The 21,522-nt window shown below is 42.4% G+C and overlaps 1 protein-coding gene across 50 annotated transcripts in view; it reads right to left on the bottom strand.

Moving 5' to 3' along the window:
- Positions 1 to 21,522, bottom strand: part of KIAA1217 — an 839,292-nt gene that overhangs the window by 64,852 nt on the left and 752,918 nt on the right. For 38 of the 50 annotated variants that reach the window (XM_077945978.1, XM_077945980.1, XM_077945965.1 and 35 more), the window contains one exon: positions 8,096 to 8,928. In XM_077945978.1, coding sequence (XP_077802104.1) covers positions 8,096 to 8,928 — 833 coding nt within the window. Of the gene's footprint in view, positions 1 to 8,095; positions 8,929 to 15,372; positions 15,686 to 21,522 lie in introns of those variants that run through there. The other 12 variants (XM_077945989.1, XM_015146630.3, XM_077945992.1 and 9 more) reach the window with 4 other exon arrangements.

Below are 21,522 nucleotides of genomic sequence, written 5' to 3'. Positions count from 1 at the left end.
GACCCACATAACTTTGGGAAAATGTTCCCTTTTCTGAATTCATAGCAATTACTGTCTGTATCACTTCTTTGGAATTAATTATGTACAAGCAGACCCCAAATTATGGCAGGCTTGTCATTGAAAAGTTTACTTGTACTTTCATTGTTTAGAACTTGGAATAAATGGTGGTTGGATTTCCAGCTGGCCCACGGAAGCCTCTTTAACCTACAATGTATTATTAGCCCTGTCGTTGTTCCTCATTGTTTTCAAGGAAAACGTGTCCTGACTTCCAAGCTGGACTTTCGGAAGCTGGGAAGAGATCTTTCTCTGGAGTTCAAGCCTCTGGGGGTGGCATGTGACTTGGCATGTCCCCTTCTCTCCTCCCTGACTCACCAGGAGATATTGTCACTCTGGATGTGACAAGAAGAGCATCCCTGGGCATCACCAAAGCCAAAAGAAATATCAAGTGTGAAATTCTGTGATTGTGGTTGTTTCTCAAAAACAGGTATTCAGTAGGCGTTTGTAACTCAGAAGCTTCCTGTACTTAACTGTGACAAAGCTTATATGTTTATATTAAGCTTTTAATATTTTATGACTGTCTTCATGGTTTATGTTCCTGGTGTACAGGAACCATATCTCAGTTTCCTTGTATGCAGCAAATCATCCAGTCCACAGCTAAGCATATAAGAGCAGCTCGATAAACATTTATTGATTCACAATTACAGCTACATGAAAAAGCAATTCAGACAAGAGCTGAATCAGTCAGGCACTATTAGGCATCAAAACAGATAACCTAATGATTTCATGCATACCTGGTTTAGCTGTCTTTACCTTCAGTCTTATAGCTCAGATGCAGTTTTAAAAGGATGCCCTGAACCTAGCTTGAATTTTTGCCCCTGGACCTAAGCAGATGTGCAACCCTGACTGCTTTCCTGAAATGAACTTAAAAGCAGCTCTGATACTCTAAACATTCTAATTTGGATCTGTAAGCCCAGCGCATTCTATTCTGTGTTCACATTTAGTTTAATTCTCTTACCCTTGCTCCCTTTATGTGTTTTCTGATATTATATTAAAAAATGTCTCTCCCTGCCTCTTCGGGCAGTTCCTCATCCTAGCCAACTCTGTGTATTTACATTCCTGTTTAGTAGTACTTACTAGAGTACTTTGCTCAGACTAGAAACTCTTGACCACTTAGTATATCCCAGGCTGGCATAACACACTGAACTGCAATGAGTTGTTGCATCCTATGGGGTAGATACTATTATAATCTCTATGTCACAGAGGAGCAAATGGAGGCAGTGCAAGATGTGGTATTCTGTCAAAGGTCCCAGCTGCTAGCAAGTGTTAGAACTGGGATTTGAACCCAGGCACTCTGGCTTGGAAGTCCATTACAAGTTTGGTTGATGAGCATATTGATTGACCCGAAGGTAGTCATAGCAAGTTCTATCAATAATGAGTTGCTTTATCAAAAGGAAGAGGGCAGAGTGGAGGTAATAACTGTCCTGGTCCTTGCCTTACGAATGTCACCATTTACATTGCTTGAACATGGGGTATTCTTTCATTTCTCTATTTTATTAAAAGTAGAAAAAGTTCAAATTTCCTTTAGAGCAACGTTTCTGAGCTGGGGCATTTTGCACCCCCTGGGCAGGGCATTACAACATCTAGAGATGTCTTTGATTATCCTGGCTAGGGCAGGATTGGTGGTTGGTATTTGCTACTGGCTTCCAGTGGGTAGAGGCCAGAGATACTGCTAAACATCTGCTATGGTTTGGTTTGGATATGGTTTGTCCCAACTAAAACTCATGTTGAAATGTGATCCCCTGTGTGGCAGTGCTGGGAGGTTGGGCCTAGTGGAAGGTGTTTGGGTTATAGTGGCGGATCCCTCACGAAGGGCCTCTCGCTGTTCTCAAGGTAGTGAGTGATTTCTCGCTCTCACTCTTGAGAGATTGGATTCATTCTCTCAGTAATGAATTTGTTCCCCTGAGAGTGAGTTGTTATGAAACCAGATCCCCCTCAGGTTTCTCCCTCTTTGCCTGAGTCCACTTCTCCCTTGACCTCCACTGCCATGCTATGATGCAGCACAAAAGGCCTTGCCAGAAGCCAGGGCCATGTCCTAGAACTTCTCGGCCTCTAGAACCATGAGCTAAATAAGCGTCTTCTCTTTACAAAGTACCCAGTCTCAGGTATTTTTATAGCAACACAGAATGGACTAAGACAACATCCTACAATGCACAGGACAGCCCCCTATAGCAAATTATCAGGCCCTAATTGTCAACAGTGCAGAGGTTAAGAAACTCTGCTTTACCGAGATGCTAAGTCTAACTACTTAGGATATCTCTGATGTGGCTCACTTTTTACTATACCAGCAAGAAAGGAAAACAATTAATCCTTCTTTTCCCATCATTCAATCTGACTGTCCTCTAGGAGAATAAAGCATGGTTTAGGAAATATTCAAAGGTCTTCCAGTCATAGTGAACATTTTTCAATGACATAAATCCAAATTTAGACTTGCATTTGATTAACTGTTTAACCAAGGATCCATCTCACCCCTAAAAGTTATCAACACAGTAACACTGAACTCTCATAAAACGAGAAAGTGATGTGAAATGATTAAAAGTAGACACAAGCTGCCAGTTGCCATGTGGGCTTCCTTCTGTACATTGAAGGTTCTGCTAAGTCTAGCATGTCTCAAAAATCATAACAGAAACTCAAGTTGCTTGCTTTTCTGTAGCTATAGGTGCTCAGAATGGGCAAAATTTTTCTTCCTAGTGTAACTCTATACTAATTTGTTGAATGTAGCTGCTCTAGGTATAGAATAGTGTAAAAATACAATCTCAGTTCAAGTTTACTGTGTCCTGAAAAATCAATTTGGAGGAATCCATTATACATTTCGAAGGCAAGGTAGTCACTTTGCAATGAGCACTCCTGGATTTTGAGTGTCATTTCACTAAAGGTATTTTACATTACAGTATATGATCCAAACTACAAATAGAAAATAGCAAAACATAAATGTCCTAGAATTTTACAATTCTTAAGGGCTGTTTTATGTGCCATGAATAGAAATAATGATGTTGTTTAATGAAGTAATTTTACAACCTAGAGAAGACAGAGCCTCGGGCACTAAGCCATTTGTCACACATGGTCTCCTTGGGCAGTCTCTCCTAGTCACTAGGACTATTCTCTACTTGGAGTCCTAGCTGAATGGAAGTCACTTGGGTACAATCACTTCATCACTCGAGATTGCTTTCTTTTATAGAAGCTCAGACACTAGAATGGCTGTTCTGAAAGTCAAAGGCAGCTATGATCTGTCACTATACCCCAAAGTCCCTGGTATTCCTGGGAGCAGAACCCTACCATCATGTGAATGTTATTCCATAGACACTGTGTTCTCCAGATATTCTAGATGCAATTTATTATTACTAGGTGCTCACTGAAGCATCTTTAGAAAGAAAGAGATGCCAAATTCATTAGCACAAGGTATGTGACTAAATATACGACTCAAGACTCAATTACTTAGTCTTGAGCGAGCTATTTTCAAGTCAACAGAGCTGTTACCAAATCATGTTCCTTCAAAAAGCTACCACTGGATGTCTTCAAAGTATGAATGTGGAAGGAAGAATTTTTCCCTCTGATTTCTAATGTCCCGCAGTTATTTGGACTATTATATTGAAGTGTTCTTCAGAACAGCATAGGAACCCAGCGGTGCCAACAGAAAGCACAGCCACCGATTTCTCAGCCTCCCTCCTGTGTTTTTGCAGCTTCACATCTTTGATGTAAAATGTTACTTGAGAGTCTCATATGAAAAACACTCTCAGATGTATTTGCTTTATAATACTATGAAATTGCAACAGAAATTGGATTGGTTCTTTATAGGACCCTGTGCTCATGAAGTTAAGCTTTAAGGGGTTGAAAACTTTAACAATACTTACACAGATTAAGTATTTCTAAATAACATCATGGCATAGATGAGACAATGGACTATAATTTTGTGCTTCAGTAATTGTTTCTGATGTTCCTGTTTTTAACATTTTTCTTTGACATAGTACTCAGATGCATTGAATAAATGAAGTATACCAAGAACGTTGTCCTCTTTCTTCCCCTATTTCTGCATAATTGTGCTAATATACTAGCTAGGGCAGTTATATTTAAAATGGCATGTATATATTTAGCAGCATAATTATGCAAATTCTGTGTTTATGATTGTAAATATCCTTTAGGAGCAGTTACTTAGCATGTAGTCCTGAAACAATTTTTGAAGAATTCTGGTTAAAATGTTTAGAATTCACTCCTGAATTAACTTCTCTGTTGTGTGAAGGTGGGCCTTACAGTTCACATTTGCAAGGCAGAATAGTGCACAGTGGTAAACAGTATGGAATATGTAGAATTCTTTAATAGTCCTGGACATTTTATGCCACTTACTGGCTTTGCGGCCTCGGGCAAGTTACTTAACCTCTCTGAGCCTCAGTTTCTGCATCTGTGAAATGCAGATGACGATAGTACATACCTCACTGGGTTGTCATGATGATTACATCATATAATGTACAGAAACCACTTCGCATAGTGCTTGGCTCATAAAAGGCTCTCAACAAACGATAGGTGCCATTCACCTCCTTCCTACACATCCCCCAGGAATGCTACATGTCAGCCTAGTTACCAAGATATCTAAAAGAGTTCAGGGCCAGATTCTGAGCTGTCCTTGGAGGAAGAAGTATGGCATGAGCTCCACCCTTGTTACTTTGTCCATGTAAGAAACAATGGGGGAAGCACATAGGAGTGCTGAGGACAAAAGTTCCAGACTCAAGTTCTTTTGACCAGAGAATTATTCTTCACCTTTGACATGTGTCTGAGTGGAGTGAGCAGGGAGTGTTTAGGTCTTTCAGCAATAGTGACTCTAAATGTAGACAGACAGAGAGAGAGTGTGTGTGTGTATGTGTCTGTGTGGGGGTATGTGTACGTGTGTCTGTTTCGTGTGTGTCATGTGTCTGTGTCTTTGTGTGTCCATGTGGTATGTGTGTGTCTCTGCGTGTCTGTGTGTCTATGTGCAGGTTTCTAGGAAAAGAGAATCTAACTAGCCCACATATAACCAAGCACTCCAATTCCACCCTCTGAAGATAAGCTGATTACAGGTGGGGAGTCACCTTGGCAAGATGTATGAGATAAAATTCTTCCTCTGCTATTTCACATTATGGGGAACGAAAAATGTGAACATGTAACATTACATTCATAACTACAATCATACGTCAGAACACAGTGGTGATAATGACAGTGTATTTTAGGTGAATATTCATCTGTTTAGTCAGTTTTTCTTATATTTGTTAAACTGGTAAGAGAATAATTTAGATTTTCTAAAAAGGTTCTCTAACATGTAAAACTCAAGTCCATAGAATTTTCTGAAATTTTACAAAATGGAAGTGTCTGAGGTTGGCAGATCTTTTTTAAAAAAAGGGAGTGGAGGCTCTAAAAGAATACCCACAGCACCAAAAGCTAAAATCCTTCAAGATTTTGATCCCATACAGAGATGACTCCACAGGTCAGCAGAGGGTTTGTTTTTTTCTCTCCGTAACTAAATCTCTTGAAAAGTGAGGCTCAGGCCGGGCGCGGTGGCTCAAGCCTGTAATCCCAGCACTTTGGGAGGCCGAGGCGGGCGGATCACAAGGTCAGGAGATCGAGACCACAGTGAAACCCCGTCTCTACTAAAAATACAAAAAAATTAGCCGGGCGCGGTGGCGGGCGCCTGTAGTCCCAGCTACTCAGGAGGCTGAGGCAGGAGAATGGCGGGAACCCGGGAGGCGGAGCTTGCAGTGAGCCGAGATCGCGCCACTGCACTCCAGCCTGGGCCACAGCGTGAGACTCCGTCTCAAAAAAAAAAAAAAAAAAAAAAAAAAAAAAGTGAGGCTCAAGGATGTACATTAAGTTGTGTATGTGTGGTAATTACATGGGTGACACTGAGCTAGGTTCTAGAAAGAAGGCGCACACCATCTTTGGTTGGCCAAAAATTTTGATAATTTCAGCACTACTCCCAAAAGAATATTACATCTAAACTAATCTACCTTCATGCAAATTCAGGTTTTTACCATCCAAGAACCAGGGTGGAAACAGTTCACTATGATCATGGCAAAATCAACTCCTGATGCTCTTCCATCTACAACAGGTCAGTGTGGGAGGCAGGGGGATGATGGGGAGGATGGATTCTGGCTCTCAACATTATATGCAGGAGACAGATTGTTTTTACGGTTTCCTGGACTAAATTCTTGCTCCTGTCAGTTCCATCCCCTCAGTGACATACCATTTTCCAACCAGCACCTCACGGTCCACCAAAGGGGACAGGTGTGTTATCCTTTCTGTAAAGTATGCAGCACAGGCTTCCAAGACTTATGGCACATCTTGGTAGATTCCTCTCCAGATGTCACAATGGTTTGCTCCAATGAACCGCTACAAATATTTATCCTATACCCTTTAGCTGTCTGTAGTGATGGGAAGAGTCCCTTTCTTTGATGCTTAGAATTTCACTTCATGAAGACTTCGAAAAGGAGAGAATGAATACTATTTTCTAATTCTTATATTTTCTTAGTCCTGCATCATCAAGCCAGTCACTGTTGTTGTTATTCTAACTACATGAGAGAGGTAGAACTTTTTGTTTCATTAATGATCCCAAAACTTTCATGTTCATTCTCTTTCCATCTCCTGAAATCTTTCTGCTATGATATTCCCAGTAATTGAATAAATAATAAGGGATTGCCCTTTCATAATAAAACTGTGCTAAAGAGGACTTCAGGACTTTCTGACTTGTGTGTGAAAATAGTAAGGTAGACAGGTCACATTCCATTCACAATTTTGGCCTTCTTTTTATATGGTATGTAACAGTAAGTGATATTGACATTGTTTAGTGAGAAGCAGTGGTTCTAATAAGGTATTGAATAACTGAGTATCTGGACATCTTATTTGTCTTTTTTCTTTTTGACACGAAGTCTCACTCTTGTTGCCCAGGCTGGAATGCAATGGTGTGATCTCAGCTCACTGCAACCTCCGCCTCCCAGGTTCAAGTGATTCTCCTGCCTCAGCCTCCCGAGTAGCTGGGATTACAAGTGCCTGCCACCATGCCTGGCTAATTTTTGTATTTTTAGTAGAGACGGGGTTTCACCATGTTGGCCAGGCTGGTCTAGAACCCCTGACTTCAGGTGATCCACCCGCCTTGGCCTCCCAAAATGCAGGGATTACAGGCATGACCCACCGCACCCGGCCTGGACATCTTATTTTTCATACCCTTTAATTCATATATAACAATAGGTAGCAGCATGCTTACACATCTTTTGGACTCAATTTCTTTGGCTAGATTTTTATGATTATTTTGTTGACTTCTTTCAACCAATTCAGGCTAGAGAAATTTCCTTTATCAAAATTAGCTTTTCTATTACTATATGAACTTTGGAAGGTTTTCAAGATAGAGTAGGAAGCATCTGAACTGGTAAATTATAAAATATATCTATTTAAAAAGAAATTCAAATCCCCAGAGAGTCTTTCACTAGAAAAATTTTGCTGATTTCAGCACCACTCCTAGATAAGTATTAAATCTAAGCCATTCCATTTTCATGCAAATTCAGATTTTTATCTTCTTAAAAAATAGACACATTCTTTCCACTTCCCACAACCAGATGAGAACACAAAATTGTATTCCACAAGGAAAAACAAAAACTGCTATTTCCAACAGTTAAAACTGAAAACCACTCCTTATTTTCAGCAGTAGCAGATCAATTATTATGACCTTTTGATCTTTTCATCGGGCTTCTGCTAATGACAATTTTCTTCCAAATTATTCAGATTTATACAAACGATAATGCTGTTAGATGCATGCTCCAGAGGCACAAAGGAACTGATTACTATTGTTAGTGCACCTGTCTTCTTGAACATGGCTTCATGGCTGTAACCTCTGCCAGTTTAGAAACTCTTTGCAGACAACGGTGGCTTTGACACCACTCTGTAACCCCTACAGCATCCACAGGGCATGTTGCAGAGATGGGTGCTCAGACATTTATTCTGTCGGTTTGACCCCTGTAGAGCAGCCCATAGTGACACATGGGCCCAGGTACCACCCTCGGTCACCCTCACTGCACCTTACCTGGTCTCTCTGTCTTTGGGTATCGTTGCCGTGCTGTAAGCAAAAACTTGCTTCTCCACTAGAGGAGGGCCAAGGTCCACAAGGCTGGATAATCCTGCAGTGCTCCGGGGCTTTTCTATATACACCAAGGTGCCTGGCTCCTTTTTAAAGGCCTGGCGGCTCGGTGAGGCCCGGTCTGGCTGCATGGTGTGAGGCGGCCCGTGGGCATTATAGTGAGCATGCATGTCTATCATCCTCAGGTCACTGACTCTGTGAGGAGAGGCAGGCGGCGTTTTGGAGCCCAGTGTAGGCAAATGGCTATCTGGATATTTCCTTGATTTCTGTCTGTACAGTGATTGTTCCATATGCATTTCTGCTTGCATTGAAGGGTTACAATAAGCACTCGCTGACCGGATGGCGGTGCGGTGATATGCAATGATGTGGTCAGGGACATCCAGTGGGTGTCCACCATGGGATGAGGCTATGCTCATCCGTCCCTCGTGATAAAGGTAAGGATCAGCATAGAAACCCTCATTTCTGTACATTGCGATGTTTTTGCCACTCATGTCTTCATCCGGCTTGACATCTCTTCTTTCTAAAATGGCGCTTGGGCTTGGAGAGATGGGCCTGGAGACTGGCAGGCTGGAGATTCTGTCCCTGGGGATGGTGGCATTGCCAGGAACAACCATGGAGCGGGTGCCCCCATAAGGAATTCTGGATGGGGAGGGGGGCATGGAATGGGGCACCGGAGTAGACGGTGGGGAATTTGGAATTGCATGGGGTGGATGAGCAGTAGATCCGGGGCGAGAGGCCCCAGGGCCATCTCCTCTTGCATAAACAAGTTCTCTCTGCATCTGAAAAGAAAACAAAGGATTAGAAAGTTGACTTTGATACTCATGTTTCAAGAGAAGTCTCAGTGTGTAATTGTGTGGCTTCCACTGCAAGATGTACACACCCTCATCCTGGAATCTGTAAATATGTTTCCCTACATGGCAGAAGAGGCTTTGCAGATGGGGTGGAGCTAAGGATGGTGAGATGGGAGATCTTTATCCTGGTGGACTCGAGGCAATCACAAGGGTCTTTATACGTGTAGGAGGGAGGCAGAGAAATCAGCTCCAGGGGAGATCTATGATGATAAAAGTCGAGTTAGAAGAGTTTGGAAGGTGCTATGAGAAGGGGCCATGAGCCAAGGAATGTGGGCAGCTCCCAGAAGCTGGAAAAGGTGAGGAAATGGATCCCGCTCTGGAGCCTCCAGAGGGAGAGTGATCCTGCTGACACATTGATATTGATGTGCAAAATCCACTTGGGACTTCTGATCTCCATAAAAGTAAAATGATACATCTATGGTGTTTTAAAAAATTATGGCGTTTTGAGCCACTAAATTTATGGTAACTTGTTACAGCAACCACAAGAAATGAATACACCTGATGAAGAGTGCAATTTTGTGGGGTTTCAGGAAAAAATAGTGTGGTGGCTTAAATTTTAATGTCACAGCTTCTTAGAGACGCTGCTTAATAAATGCAGGTCTAGTGTATCAATAGTGCTAATGTTGCCTCTTCTAAAACTTGTCCTGAGCACATTTTTCTACCTTTAGCCCTGGGAAATAGTAGCCATGTTTCCCATCTTTCCAAGTGGATACAATCTAGGGAGATGAGCAGGGGGAAAGGAGATACATGGAGGAAAACCTGGAAGGTAAGTTTCATTCATTCACCAACTCTTCACTTGAGCCTATGATAAATCAGCACCGAAAGGCTGGAAGGAAATAATGAAGCAATAAGAGTACCATGGCAGTGGACCCTTGAAGAATACAATTTTGAACTGTGCGGGTCGACTTATTCACAGATATCCTTCTTCCCCTGCTACTCCTGAGAGAGCAAGGCCAGGCCCTTCTCTTCCTCCTTCTCACCTATTCAACATGAAGTTGACGAGGATGAAGACTTTTATGATGATCCACTTCCACTTAATAAACAGGAAACAGATTTTTTTTCTTCCTTATGGTTTACTTAAGAACATTTGCTTTTATCCAGCTTGCTTTATTGTGTGAATACAGTATATAATATATATAACATACAAACTATGTGTTAATCGACTATTCATGTCATCTGTAAGTATTCTGGTCAGCAGTAGGCTGTAAGTAGTTAAGTTTGTGGGGAGGTAAAAGTTCTGCGCGAATTTTTTTTTTTTTAGATGGAGTCTTGCTCTGTCTCCCAGCGTGGAATGCAGTGGCGTGATCTCAGCTCACTCACTGTAATCTCTGCCTCCTGGGTTCAAGTGATTCTCCTACCTCAGCTTCTCAAATAGCTGGGATTACAGGTGTGGGCCACCATGCCCAGCTAATTTTTATATTTTTAGTAGAGACTGGGTTTCATCATGTTGGCCCGGCCGGTCTCGAACTCCTGACCTCAGGTGATCTGCCTGCCTCGGCCTCCCACAGTGCTGGGATTATAGGCATGAGCCACTGTGCCTGGCCTCTACACAGATTTTTTATTTTATTGTTTTACTGTGTGTGGGCAGTTAGCATCCCTAACTCCCACCTTGTTCAATGGTCAACTGTAATTTGCAACTATGCTACTGTGTTTAGCAACGGAGTAGAATGAAAAATACAAACTAATTCAGGATATGATGATTTCATATATTTTTGCTTTGGTCAAGGTGCCACGGGGAAATGCCCACTGAGATTCTCCAAATAACTGAGGGAAGGAGAGACAAGCTCCACCCATTCTTCAAGTTCTATTGGTGAGGTCACAGGAGCCCACAGTCCCTATCCTGACTTCCAGGAGATGTGACAGACAAGAAGGGTATAAATGGATGGAGGGTGGATGAGGTAGGGACCTGAGGAGCGAGGTGGGGGCTCAAATGGCAAGAACCAAGATTAGCAGCCAAGAGACCCCATGATGTGGGTGACGCAGATGAGAGTAGGGATAGTAGAGGCACCAGGAGAAGGTTGAAAATGAAACAGAGCCTAATGCACAGGATACAAACTAACTGCTTCTTTATCATAAAAACTCATTGCATGTAGTAAAGGGTATTTACCAAGCACTTGGTAAATGCCTGGCATTATTCTAGGATGTAGTTCTAAACAAGCCCCAAGCTCCACGGAAACTCCCAAGCGCCATGGAGAGGGCACCTTCTTTCTTAAACTTCGTAGATGCTAATGCAGGAACAACCAGTGGGACTCCCATGGCTTCCTAATCTTGTTCCTGGAATGATCCAGCAGTGTAGAATCCCTGCCCTGTGAGTTGTACATAGAGAAGTGGATTTCATAATGAAAGTGACCAATGAGAAGTGCAAATAAGGTGTGAATATGTAGCAACAAAATGGAGCCCTTTTTGAATACAGGACCTGGGCACTGCAGAATTGACCTCTTGGCTCCTGTAGGGGCTATTTCTGGGCCCCCTGGAGTTTGCAGACTCCTCCCTCACAATCACAATTTTATCTCCACTTCCCCCTTATTCCCCTCCCAAGACGCACACACAGAGCTCCCACTATGATAGGCTGATCTGTTCTCCCTTCCCTAAACCTAACTTGTGATATGCTGATGCTGTCCAAGGTCTCTCTCCTCATGTCCTAGTTCTTGTGGATCCATACCTAGGTTTGTGGTCAGGCTCCAGGTGCGTCTGCTCTGCATGGCCCCTGCCCTGATGCTCCAGCCCATGAGGTCCTCCCTGCTCACTGGACACCCTCATGACTCAGATGCTCAGTGCTTTAGACCAGAAGGGACAGTCCCAAGGTCACTGTGTGATAATACACCTGATTGATGCTCATTCCAGGGAGGCTGAGCAACCCCGTGACACAGGTTTTGCAGGAGAGCAACACGGATCCTCTGTAAATACCTCTCTCACTCTGCCTTCACAATTCAGAGCCCAATAAAAAGCAATGTATGGCTCAGCAGGAAGCAGCACAGGGCTTCACAGGTCATAAAATACAGGAGGGACTGGCTCAGTGAGCAGCGGATATCTGGGCAAATTCCCCACATAATCAGATTACACAATGCAATAACCAACCAAAACCAACATCGAGATAAATTCATCACATTGACTCAAACATGCCACTGTTTATAAAGCATTACATGGTGTCCAAGGCAAATCACATACAACAAATGGTAGGTACTGTTGTCATTATTGTTATTAATTCCAGAAAAATATTTAAAATATGTAGAACTGTCTGGGCACAGTGGCTCAGGCCTGTAATCCCAGCATTTTGGGAGGCCGAGGCAGGTGGATCATCTGAGGTCAGGAATTCAAGACCAGCCTGGCTAACATGGCAAAACCCCCTCTCTACTAAAAATATAAAAATTAGCTGGGCATGGTGGCGTGCGCCTGTAGTCCCAGCTACTCGGGAGGCTGAGGCAGGAGAATTGCTTGAACCCAGGAGGCGGAGGTTGCAGTGAGCTGAGATAACACCACTGCACTCCAGCCTGGGTGACAAAGTGAGACTCCGTCTCAATCAATCAATAAAATATCTAGAAGCCACTTTGTATGAACAACAGTCCTAACTAGGTCAATCACTATTCCCTGTTCTCTTTTCCTTCCTTAGCCACCTTCAGAATACATCTTGATCTGGGGGACTATGACCTTAATTAATCAGCAGAAACTTTCCTCTTTTTGGCAGGAATATAAAAAGGGACATTAAGATTCTAGGGGCTGGGTGCAGTGGCTCATGCCTATAATCCCAACATTTTGGGAGGCTGAGGTGGGCAGATCACTTGAGGCCAGGAGTTTGAGACCAGCTTGGGCAACATGGCGAAACCCCATCTCTACAAAAAATACAAAAATTAGCCAGGCGTGGTGCATGTGCCTGCAATCCAGCTTCTCAGGAGACTGAGGCACAAGAATTGCTTGAGCCTAGGAGGCAGGGGTTGCAGTGAGCCAAGAATGCACCACAGTACTCCAACCTGGGCAACACAGCAAGACTCTCTGTCTCAAATAAAATAAAGTAAAATAAAATAAAATAAAATAAAATATTCCAGGGAGTATAGAACTGTCCAGAAGGATAAAGAATATTAGTAAAAAGAAAATGTAAAATTTATTTAAATTCATAAAAAGTTGAGTACATGTCTTTGAAAACAGCAAAGGTATTTACATAGGTATTTTAAAAACACGCTTGGTGACGTGCAAAAAGTGGTTAGAAGATATATAAATAACCTTTAAAATGAAACACTTAAAGATCTAATTAGAAAGAATATCTCATTAGATTTTCTAGTGGTATGTGTAGATGAGATTAGAAAGAAATATAACAATTAACTTAAAGTAATTCTAATACATTATATTGGGCATTCATGTGGGAAATGTCGGTGATAGTCGAAATATTTGACAGCTAATATCCAGTATGGCAGGGACACCAACCAACCAGAATGGGACTTCAGCCAATGAGGATGGATGCTTGCCATGAACAGTCAGCATCCTGGATCTGGAGCTAATCCTGTGTGTCTTCCCTGCCCTGTCCACTTCAAAATAATCTTGCCATCATCCAAAAGGGTCATCAAAAGAGTCACCGTCAACCTGAGTTGTCCACAGTGGCACTGAATACAAACATTCGGTTATGACAGAATTGGTAATCTGAGGTTGAATGTCTCTATCAACACAGGTGACTTAGATGTTGGAAGTCTTGGCAGAATTCTTATGTTGGTTTGCCAAGCTATGACTGACTTTCCAAAACGGAGATTTAAAAAGAACCAGGATCATGTATTTCATCCTCGGCTCTAAATAGAGCCCAAGAAGAAAAATGACACAATGATCATTTTATAGAGTGGGAAAATTTGTTTTAAAACCACAACTAGAATGAACCCTTATGATCAGACAACTTGGGAATCCTACTATAAAAGACGGGGAGCAGCCTAGGGCGACCCGCTCTTAGGATGTGGGGGAAGGTAAGGGGACATCACTGGAGGGATGTTTTCAAGTCTTCAGTGTGATTTCCAAGGTCACACTTACAATAAAAAGTAGCATTTGGAGACTCCAGAATCTGATAGACTAAAGCAGCATGATGGTTAAGATTGTATAATTCACAATTTAAAACAAACCCAGCCTTTGATGCGGGTGTTCTTACTAAGGAGAGATCTTCCTAGAATCTATCACCAACACAGATTTATTTTGTTTTGGTTTTTAACTGTTACTTTGCTAATGAGTAAAGACATGGCATTAAATACATACTGGATTTTTCCTGCACTGGTACTCAAAGTCAGACCTTGTGGGAGAAAATTATACTAAACTGACAAGTAAAATAAATAAGCAACACACACACACACACACACACACACACAGAGTTGCCATTCACATTAATATATCTTAGTCCCTTATTCTACCACTGATCTTTCTGATGCTACTAATCTTATCATCTCTTTTCCCTTAGTGAGTTTAAAGTAACTAGCTATGTTCTATCATTGACACTTTTTCCCCACAGAATTTCAACACTAATGTCATAATGTAAGCTTTAAACAATTTCATTTTACAGCAAGAAAGAGATGACCGACACAGAGAAATAAAGATTCTTTCAGCCCCTTTTCTGAATACAACACAGATACCTATTTGCCGTGTGCACCTAAGCCCCGACACAGAAAATGTTCATTCACCTGCCCTAGATATAATGTATGAACAAGACTGTTCCACCGCATTCATCTGCTCGGTGAGGCACTGTCATTTCTTCTTTCCATCACTGCCCAAACCTCTATTGTCTCTTTGTTATTTGAGTCCTTCCAGTTCTTAGAAAGAGGGTAGTTTCTTCAAGAGCCTCGTCATAATAGCAGGCTGAGAGGCTGGTGTCGCTGCCCACAGACTGCACACGGATCAAAATGCTGTTTACACCATACTTCCGAAACACCAGAAAGTATCTGGGGCCATTTCCTATTAAGATCTGAAGTCTGAGTTAGAAATTCTTACATGTAGCTATATTTTATTTCCCAAAAGTACCATAAGTCAAATCGAATATCACTCATTCAGAAGTTTCTTGAAGGTAAGATAAGAAACAACATATTAAAATTGTTTCCAGAAAACACAAAAAACCTAGTATAAAAGATATTTGTTTAAAATCATCTTGGGAAACTGCCTCATGTAATAATGTCTGTGGAGTATTAAAATATATATATGCGTGTGTGTGTGTGTGTGTGTGTGTGTGTGTGTATATATATAGCTCGTGGAAAAGGAATATTATGTACAGTTTGTTGTATTTCAAACCCCACCCTTCCAAGTCTGGAATTTGTAAACATATCACTCAATCAGACCACACAGTGAAGTAAGCAGAGAAAACTGAAAAGGAATCTTATGACATTCTTTCACCCTCAAAGAATTAAAGCCACTTACTTTTTCTTAAGGAAATCACCTGTGTACCTAATGCCGTGAGTAAGCACATTCGCTCAGGTCCTGATTACATGATTCCTTTGTTTGCTGGCTTCATCTAAATCCTTGGTTCCACACTTGAATATTTTAGACAGCTTCCTCTTCAGAGACAAAATCATCACAAAAGACACAGAGATCCTAAAATGTTTCTCAGCTGGAGTGTTCACAACCAATAAAGACCATTTTGTAATACCCAGTTTTCAGACAGAAGCTGACAGTGGCATGGATAAAAAGTAACCCTCCCCGTGATAAGTCAATTTCTCCTCCCCTTGGAAATTAGTCACTGAATAACCTCAGCCCACATCCAACCACAGGCTACCTCACGGGTGACTCAGTCCTTCAACAATTGCTTACAGGGAAAACACCAGTGAAGGAACTTTAAACGGCCTAGGTAAATGGGTTAACAGCAAAGGAAATATTACAAAATATATTTCACCGAAGGCAAACAGGATCATTAAAAAGGGCAAACAACCAGCCACCGAGAAATGAAACTATCAGAAAACCCAACATATTCAATCCAGAGGAACCAACTTTCAGATCAGTTTTCTGTTGACTTAAAGGTGCTACTTAAACCTAGACCAGCACCCAACACCCAGTTTGCTACCAGACTTGAAGTCTGGGAATTGACAGCTGAAGGAAACATAAGCCTCTTCCCCTGGTTTAATACTAGAGGGAAAACATGAGGGAGATAAGGAAGCTGTCTATTAATTAACCAGCCCTGTTTTACCAAGCTGAACTTTGGGTAGCAGCCATTAATCAGTCCTACATAGAGCCGGGCAAGGAACTGCAGTCACCCTGGAAAATACATCTGAAATGAGAAGGAAAGACAGAGAGGGCAAACCATGGCTGTGCAGAAGGGATTCTGGAAAGGAAACCAGAGCCCTTCTGCCCCACCCTAAACAAGATGAAGGACGAGAGGCAGGCGATCCCCAGAGACTTCTGGGTACAACCGCTGTCAGCACAGCCGGTCTCTTCCAGGGGAACAGGTACAAGAAGGTGCGTGTCCACAACACGAAGTGACTTGTGCAGCGCTCAGCGGAGGACGGGAATTAATGCACTGCTAGCAAAAGGTCGGGGAGAAAGGAAGCACCTCCTGCGCTCACAGGCTGGCTCTGATCACCATCATGTTTTCTGGGCCCTTGGGGACTGGGTGGAACCGAAAGCTATCCAAGTGGGAATACGGTGACAAGGAACTCCACACACTGGGCTGGAAGCCCCACTGGCTTCACGCCACACCCGACTACCACACTCTGGGCAGCCTGTGCATTTTAAAAACATTTTAAGGCTTTTAGAGGTTGTTCTTGCTGACCAAAAGAATTCCATGACGTCTTTCAAGTTCAAATCCAGTCCTTTGCAGGCTTTCTAAAAAAACTGTTTACTGCCATCAAATCGCTTTGTGGTTATTAAAGAAGGGGGCAAATGGAGCACGTAACATTGCCACCCTCCTAAGATGTCTCACTAGGAACGATATTTGGGTGAAGTGGTTGTAACAGATGCCACCTAAGAGGTCGGAAAACAGTAGAAGGAATGTGGAAGCTCTTGTTTTGATTTTTAATCTAATCAGCAAGGGTTTGTTATTTCTCACCAGAGTATGGGAGGCACACACTATCAGTTTCTGATGAATCTGGTACACATTAGGCAGGTTTTGTGTCTTCGGTCAAGCACATACGTTCCAGGAAGGGGGATGGAGGGGTGGTCCCCCTTGTCTGATTACGCCGCGATGCTGCCCCTATCACATCCCCCAAAGACCCTGTTTTATGGCGTGAGGTATGCTAACAGACATGGCTCTTATAATTCTTCTTTACCTGCTTATTACGGGCAGGGTTGCTTGTTCCAGTGACTGTTTGTGAAGGGTCTGGGGTCAGGCTGTCCCCCAGGAAACAGAGCAGTAACTCTCTCTGTCTCTCTGCTGCTTGGCTAAGAAAGTCATGCCATGTTCAACACGTTATCCCACATCTGCTATGGGCTAGGTGCTATGTGGCTCACACCTGTAATCCTAGCACTTTGGGATGTGGAAGCAGGAGGATTCCCCGAGCCCAGGAGTTTGAGACCAGCTTGGGCAACATAGGGAGGCCAAGTCTGTACAAAAAGTAAAAACTTAGCTGGGCATACTGGTGCATGCCTGTGTTCCTAGCTACTTGGGAGTCTGAGGGGGGAGGATCACTTAAGCCTGGGAGGTTGAGAGGCTACAGTGAGCCAAGATAACACCACTGCACTCCAGCCTGGGTGACAGAGTGAGATCCTGTCTCAAAAAAAAAAAAAAAAAAAAAGGGCAACAAAACAAAAAACCACAAGAAACCTTGTTGATTACGCTAGAGAGAGGTGGCTTCTGTTGACCCTGTTACAATGAGAGTCGGTGGGTTCAATGCGAGAAGTCTGGTTTACCTCTGCCTTCCCTTCCTTCCTGCCAGGTTCACAGCAATTTCCTTTCACTTTCAAAATGCCCCAGGGCACTGTCTGTAGCATGCACGCATGGATTCGTCATTACCAGAGCAGTAATTCACTGTCAGGAGTTTGAAAGCCAGCCCAATCCTGCGGTGAATCAGGATGAGTTAAATGCTCTTTAGCAAGCACGGAGTTCACCCAAGAGAGAGGTGGAGCTCAATCTCCAAAGGCCCCAGAGTACCCACTAATGCACCAGACAAGCCAATTTCCTAAACAATATTCTGGTGTCCTGGTGCCATCTAGGACCCAGTGGCTTAATCTCAGTGGAAGGCACATTCTCCAGAGAAGGGCTAGTTCAGGCTAACTCACCACAAAGTTTGGTTCAGTATGAGTGTGTGCAACCATTAACACCCCCACGCTTCGGTTTGATGACTTCACCAGACCCTTCTCTGCCTGCTCTACCTTGGGACATTACAGCCATTGCTACATTACTCTTCCCAGCAGCGTATAAAGTGTCCTACTCTTCATTTTCCCTCTTCCTTTCATTGACTAGGCCTAAAAGCAAAGTGGAAGCAATGTATTCTTTCTGAGTCAGTGTTAAGAATGGACGTGCTAGGAAATATTCAGGATGACCTCAACAGGAAATAATTCTTATGCTCCGGTAAAGCCAATAGTATTGTGACACATATTCCTTCCTATTTTCCCTTTCATATTCATTTCTTCATTGGCTTTTAAAAAATTACATTTGCTCAAAGAAAATCTAAACTGTACCTATAGATATGAAGATGATATTAGGAAGGGAAGGGATTATTACGTTGAAAAAATTTCAAATTCATCTTGTTTGCATTGGTAAAATTGGGAAGATTGCCATTTGTAAGGTTTTAGTTAGCCTATTGTTTCATTTGATTGTAAATGGAATGTCTCCCAGACATGAGGCAGACAGACAGACTGCTGCCAAAATTATTTAATTCCCAGGAAAGAGATGGTCCAGTCAGCGGTTAGCTTATGGCTATATTTAAGATGAGCGTTATTTCTATAAATCTTTTGACACAGGAACTCTACTGAGCCCTCCAGTGGCCAGACCTGGCTGACCAGTCCTGGGCCCAACAGTGATTAAAGATCTCAATCTGGAACAGAATAAAGAAGTAATGTTAAATAAATCATTTCGCTTCCAAGCCACAATCAATAACTGTGCAGTGCTGTAGGATGGATAAAAGAAAAATGTCCTTCTCACTGATACTCAATCTTCTGCTGGGCTACTCCTGTGTTCTCCAGGCCAAGGACAACCTTCTTTTGTACCGAAAATAGTTACAGTTTGTAAAATGATATCTTCTTTATACCACTTGCAACAGATGGTACAAATAACTCCTTCTCTTATCTCCATCTCTGCACATCCACCCATTTCCTGGACGGACCTTGTTCTTTTACGCACAACTCCCTTTCAGTGTTTTCTAGATTGGATACTACTAAGTTATCTACAGCACCCAACTACAATTTTTTAGTGCCTTAGACTTTATTTTTCTCTTTATGACAGTTCTTGAAACTCCTATTTAACTTGTCAACCACATGTTGCCATATAGGATATATTGCTTTATTTGCTTGTGACACTTCATATTCTAACAAGGGATTTTAAATCCCCGTGCTCACCATACCCCACCCACAAACACTCCAATAGTCACACAGCAGTTTGCAGTTTACAAAGGGCTCTCAATTGTGACATTTCATGGGCTCCAGAACTCAGAGAGACAGAGGACAGGTATCCTATGTCTTTTTGAATGGTTGGGAAACAGAAGTGCAGGGAGTTAAGAACCTCACCCAGCTTCCCATAGCTGCTAAGCAGTGAAGCAGCAAGAACCCCAGCTTCCTCGGTTGTTTGCGTGTGACCTGCTGTGCACTTCAGCACACTGTGAGCTATTCTGCAAAGAACGATGCTCCTCATGCCTACCCACGCATGATCACTGACGGATTCCTTATTCGATTTCTGGCCTTGGTGTGAAACACGAACAAGTCTGTCTGAGAAGTGCCTCACTCCATTCACCGGTCCAGATTTTCACAGCAAAGGAAAAGAATCACTGGGGCATCTCAATGGGCTTCAGCTCTAATGATTTAGAGCCTCTCTTGACTTACAATTAGGTTTTATCTACTTGCCTCAAAATGAGTAAGTTACACAATTAGTTATATATTAGTTATATTTAACTAAGACATATCAGTATGTATGCTTGTATATATTATACTTATATATACCTATCTATATTATACATCACTCAGTACTATATAGATATCCCCATATCACATAAGCTATATATACGTATACACATACGTGTATGTACACATATGTACATATAAGTTATACATATGTATACACATATGTGTATATACACACAGACACATGCACAAGGTCATCATCAGTCACAGGCACCAGATTATTTATAAAATAAAATATCTGAGCCTTAGCTGATTAAAATCCCTTACCATTATAACCCTAATTCTGTCACGGGGTGACATTCCCAGGACCACGCCCCTCAGAGATGCATGCACCGCCCATAGAGGCACAGGGTCTCCATCGCTGCCCTCTATGCCCTTCTTTCTTTTCACTGGAGGGACTGACCAAATTGATCATATTGTGAACAAAAATAGCTAGCTAGAGCATTATATAACTTTAGGATGATTGCAACAACGTGAGAATTAAAATGTATACATATTTTAGCTTGATGATATTAACATACCTAAATTTACACAATGAGGTGATGTTGATCTGTGTAGAATTTTATGCTATACAGCCGGGTGCAGTGGCTCACATCTGTAATCCCAGCACTTTGGGAGGCCGAGGTGGGCAGATCACCTGAGGCCAGGAGTTCGAGACCAGCCTGGCCAACATGGTAAAACCACATCTCCACTAAAAATACAATAATTAGCAAGGCATGGTAGCACACACCAGTAATCCTAGCTATTCGGAAGGCTGAGGCAGGAGAATTGCTTGAACCTGGGAGGTGGAGGCTGCAGTGAGCCAAGATTACGCTGCTGTACTCCAGCCTGGGCAACAGAGCAAGACTCTGTCTCCCCCCACCCCACCCCACCAAAAAAACTCAGAATGTTATGCTCTACAACTGCAGTTTAAAGGATAGATATGAAAACAGCTAGGTAGAGTGTTGTATAGCTTTAGGATGGTTAGAACATGAGAATTAAAATGTATATATATTTTAGTTTGATGATATGATATACCTAAACTTAAACAATGAATCGATGTTGATCTATGTAGAATTTCATGCTATACAATTGCAGTTTAAAAGATAGATGGTTTTCAGAGCCCATGAGAGTAAATGGTGGTAAACACATTGGGGAATGGCAGATGTCAAGTTGGAAACCATATGGCCATTTATTCGTGGTCTGTCAATGTCTTCTCACAACGGAGCTACTCAAATCCCAGGATGTCTGTTTCTGTAATAACTCCTTTCTCCTGGCCTCATGTGGTCTCAGCTTCTCACTACCAATTGCTCCCTAGTAGGTTTAACCCCTTCAGGCCTGTCTCATGTCTCCCTTCACTGCTCCTCCTTCTTAGATCACAGCTTTTCTGAAACCAACTCTGTGGACCTAGGTTACCGTCTTAGCCCTTCTACAGGAACCACATTCCATTGCCTGCATTCTGCTGTGTTCATATTGATCTCAGTAGGATTTGTGTAGGTTCTATTACCAAGCAAAAGAAAAAACAGCACAAGGTGAGCTGTGTCT

This window comes from Macaca mulatta, chromosome 9 (assembly GCF_049350105.2).
Source record: "Macaca mulatta isolate MMU2019108-1 chromosome 9, T2T-MMU8v2.0, whole genome shotgun sequence".
Lineage (NCBI taxonomy): Eukaryota > Metazoa > Chordata > Mammalia > Primates > Cercopithecidae > Macaca > Macaca mulatta.
This window is presented reverse-complemented; position numbering and strand designations above follow the sequence as displayed.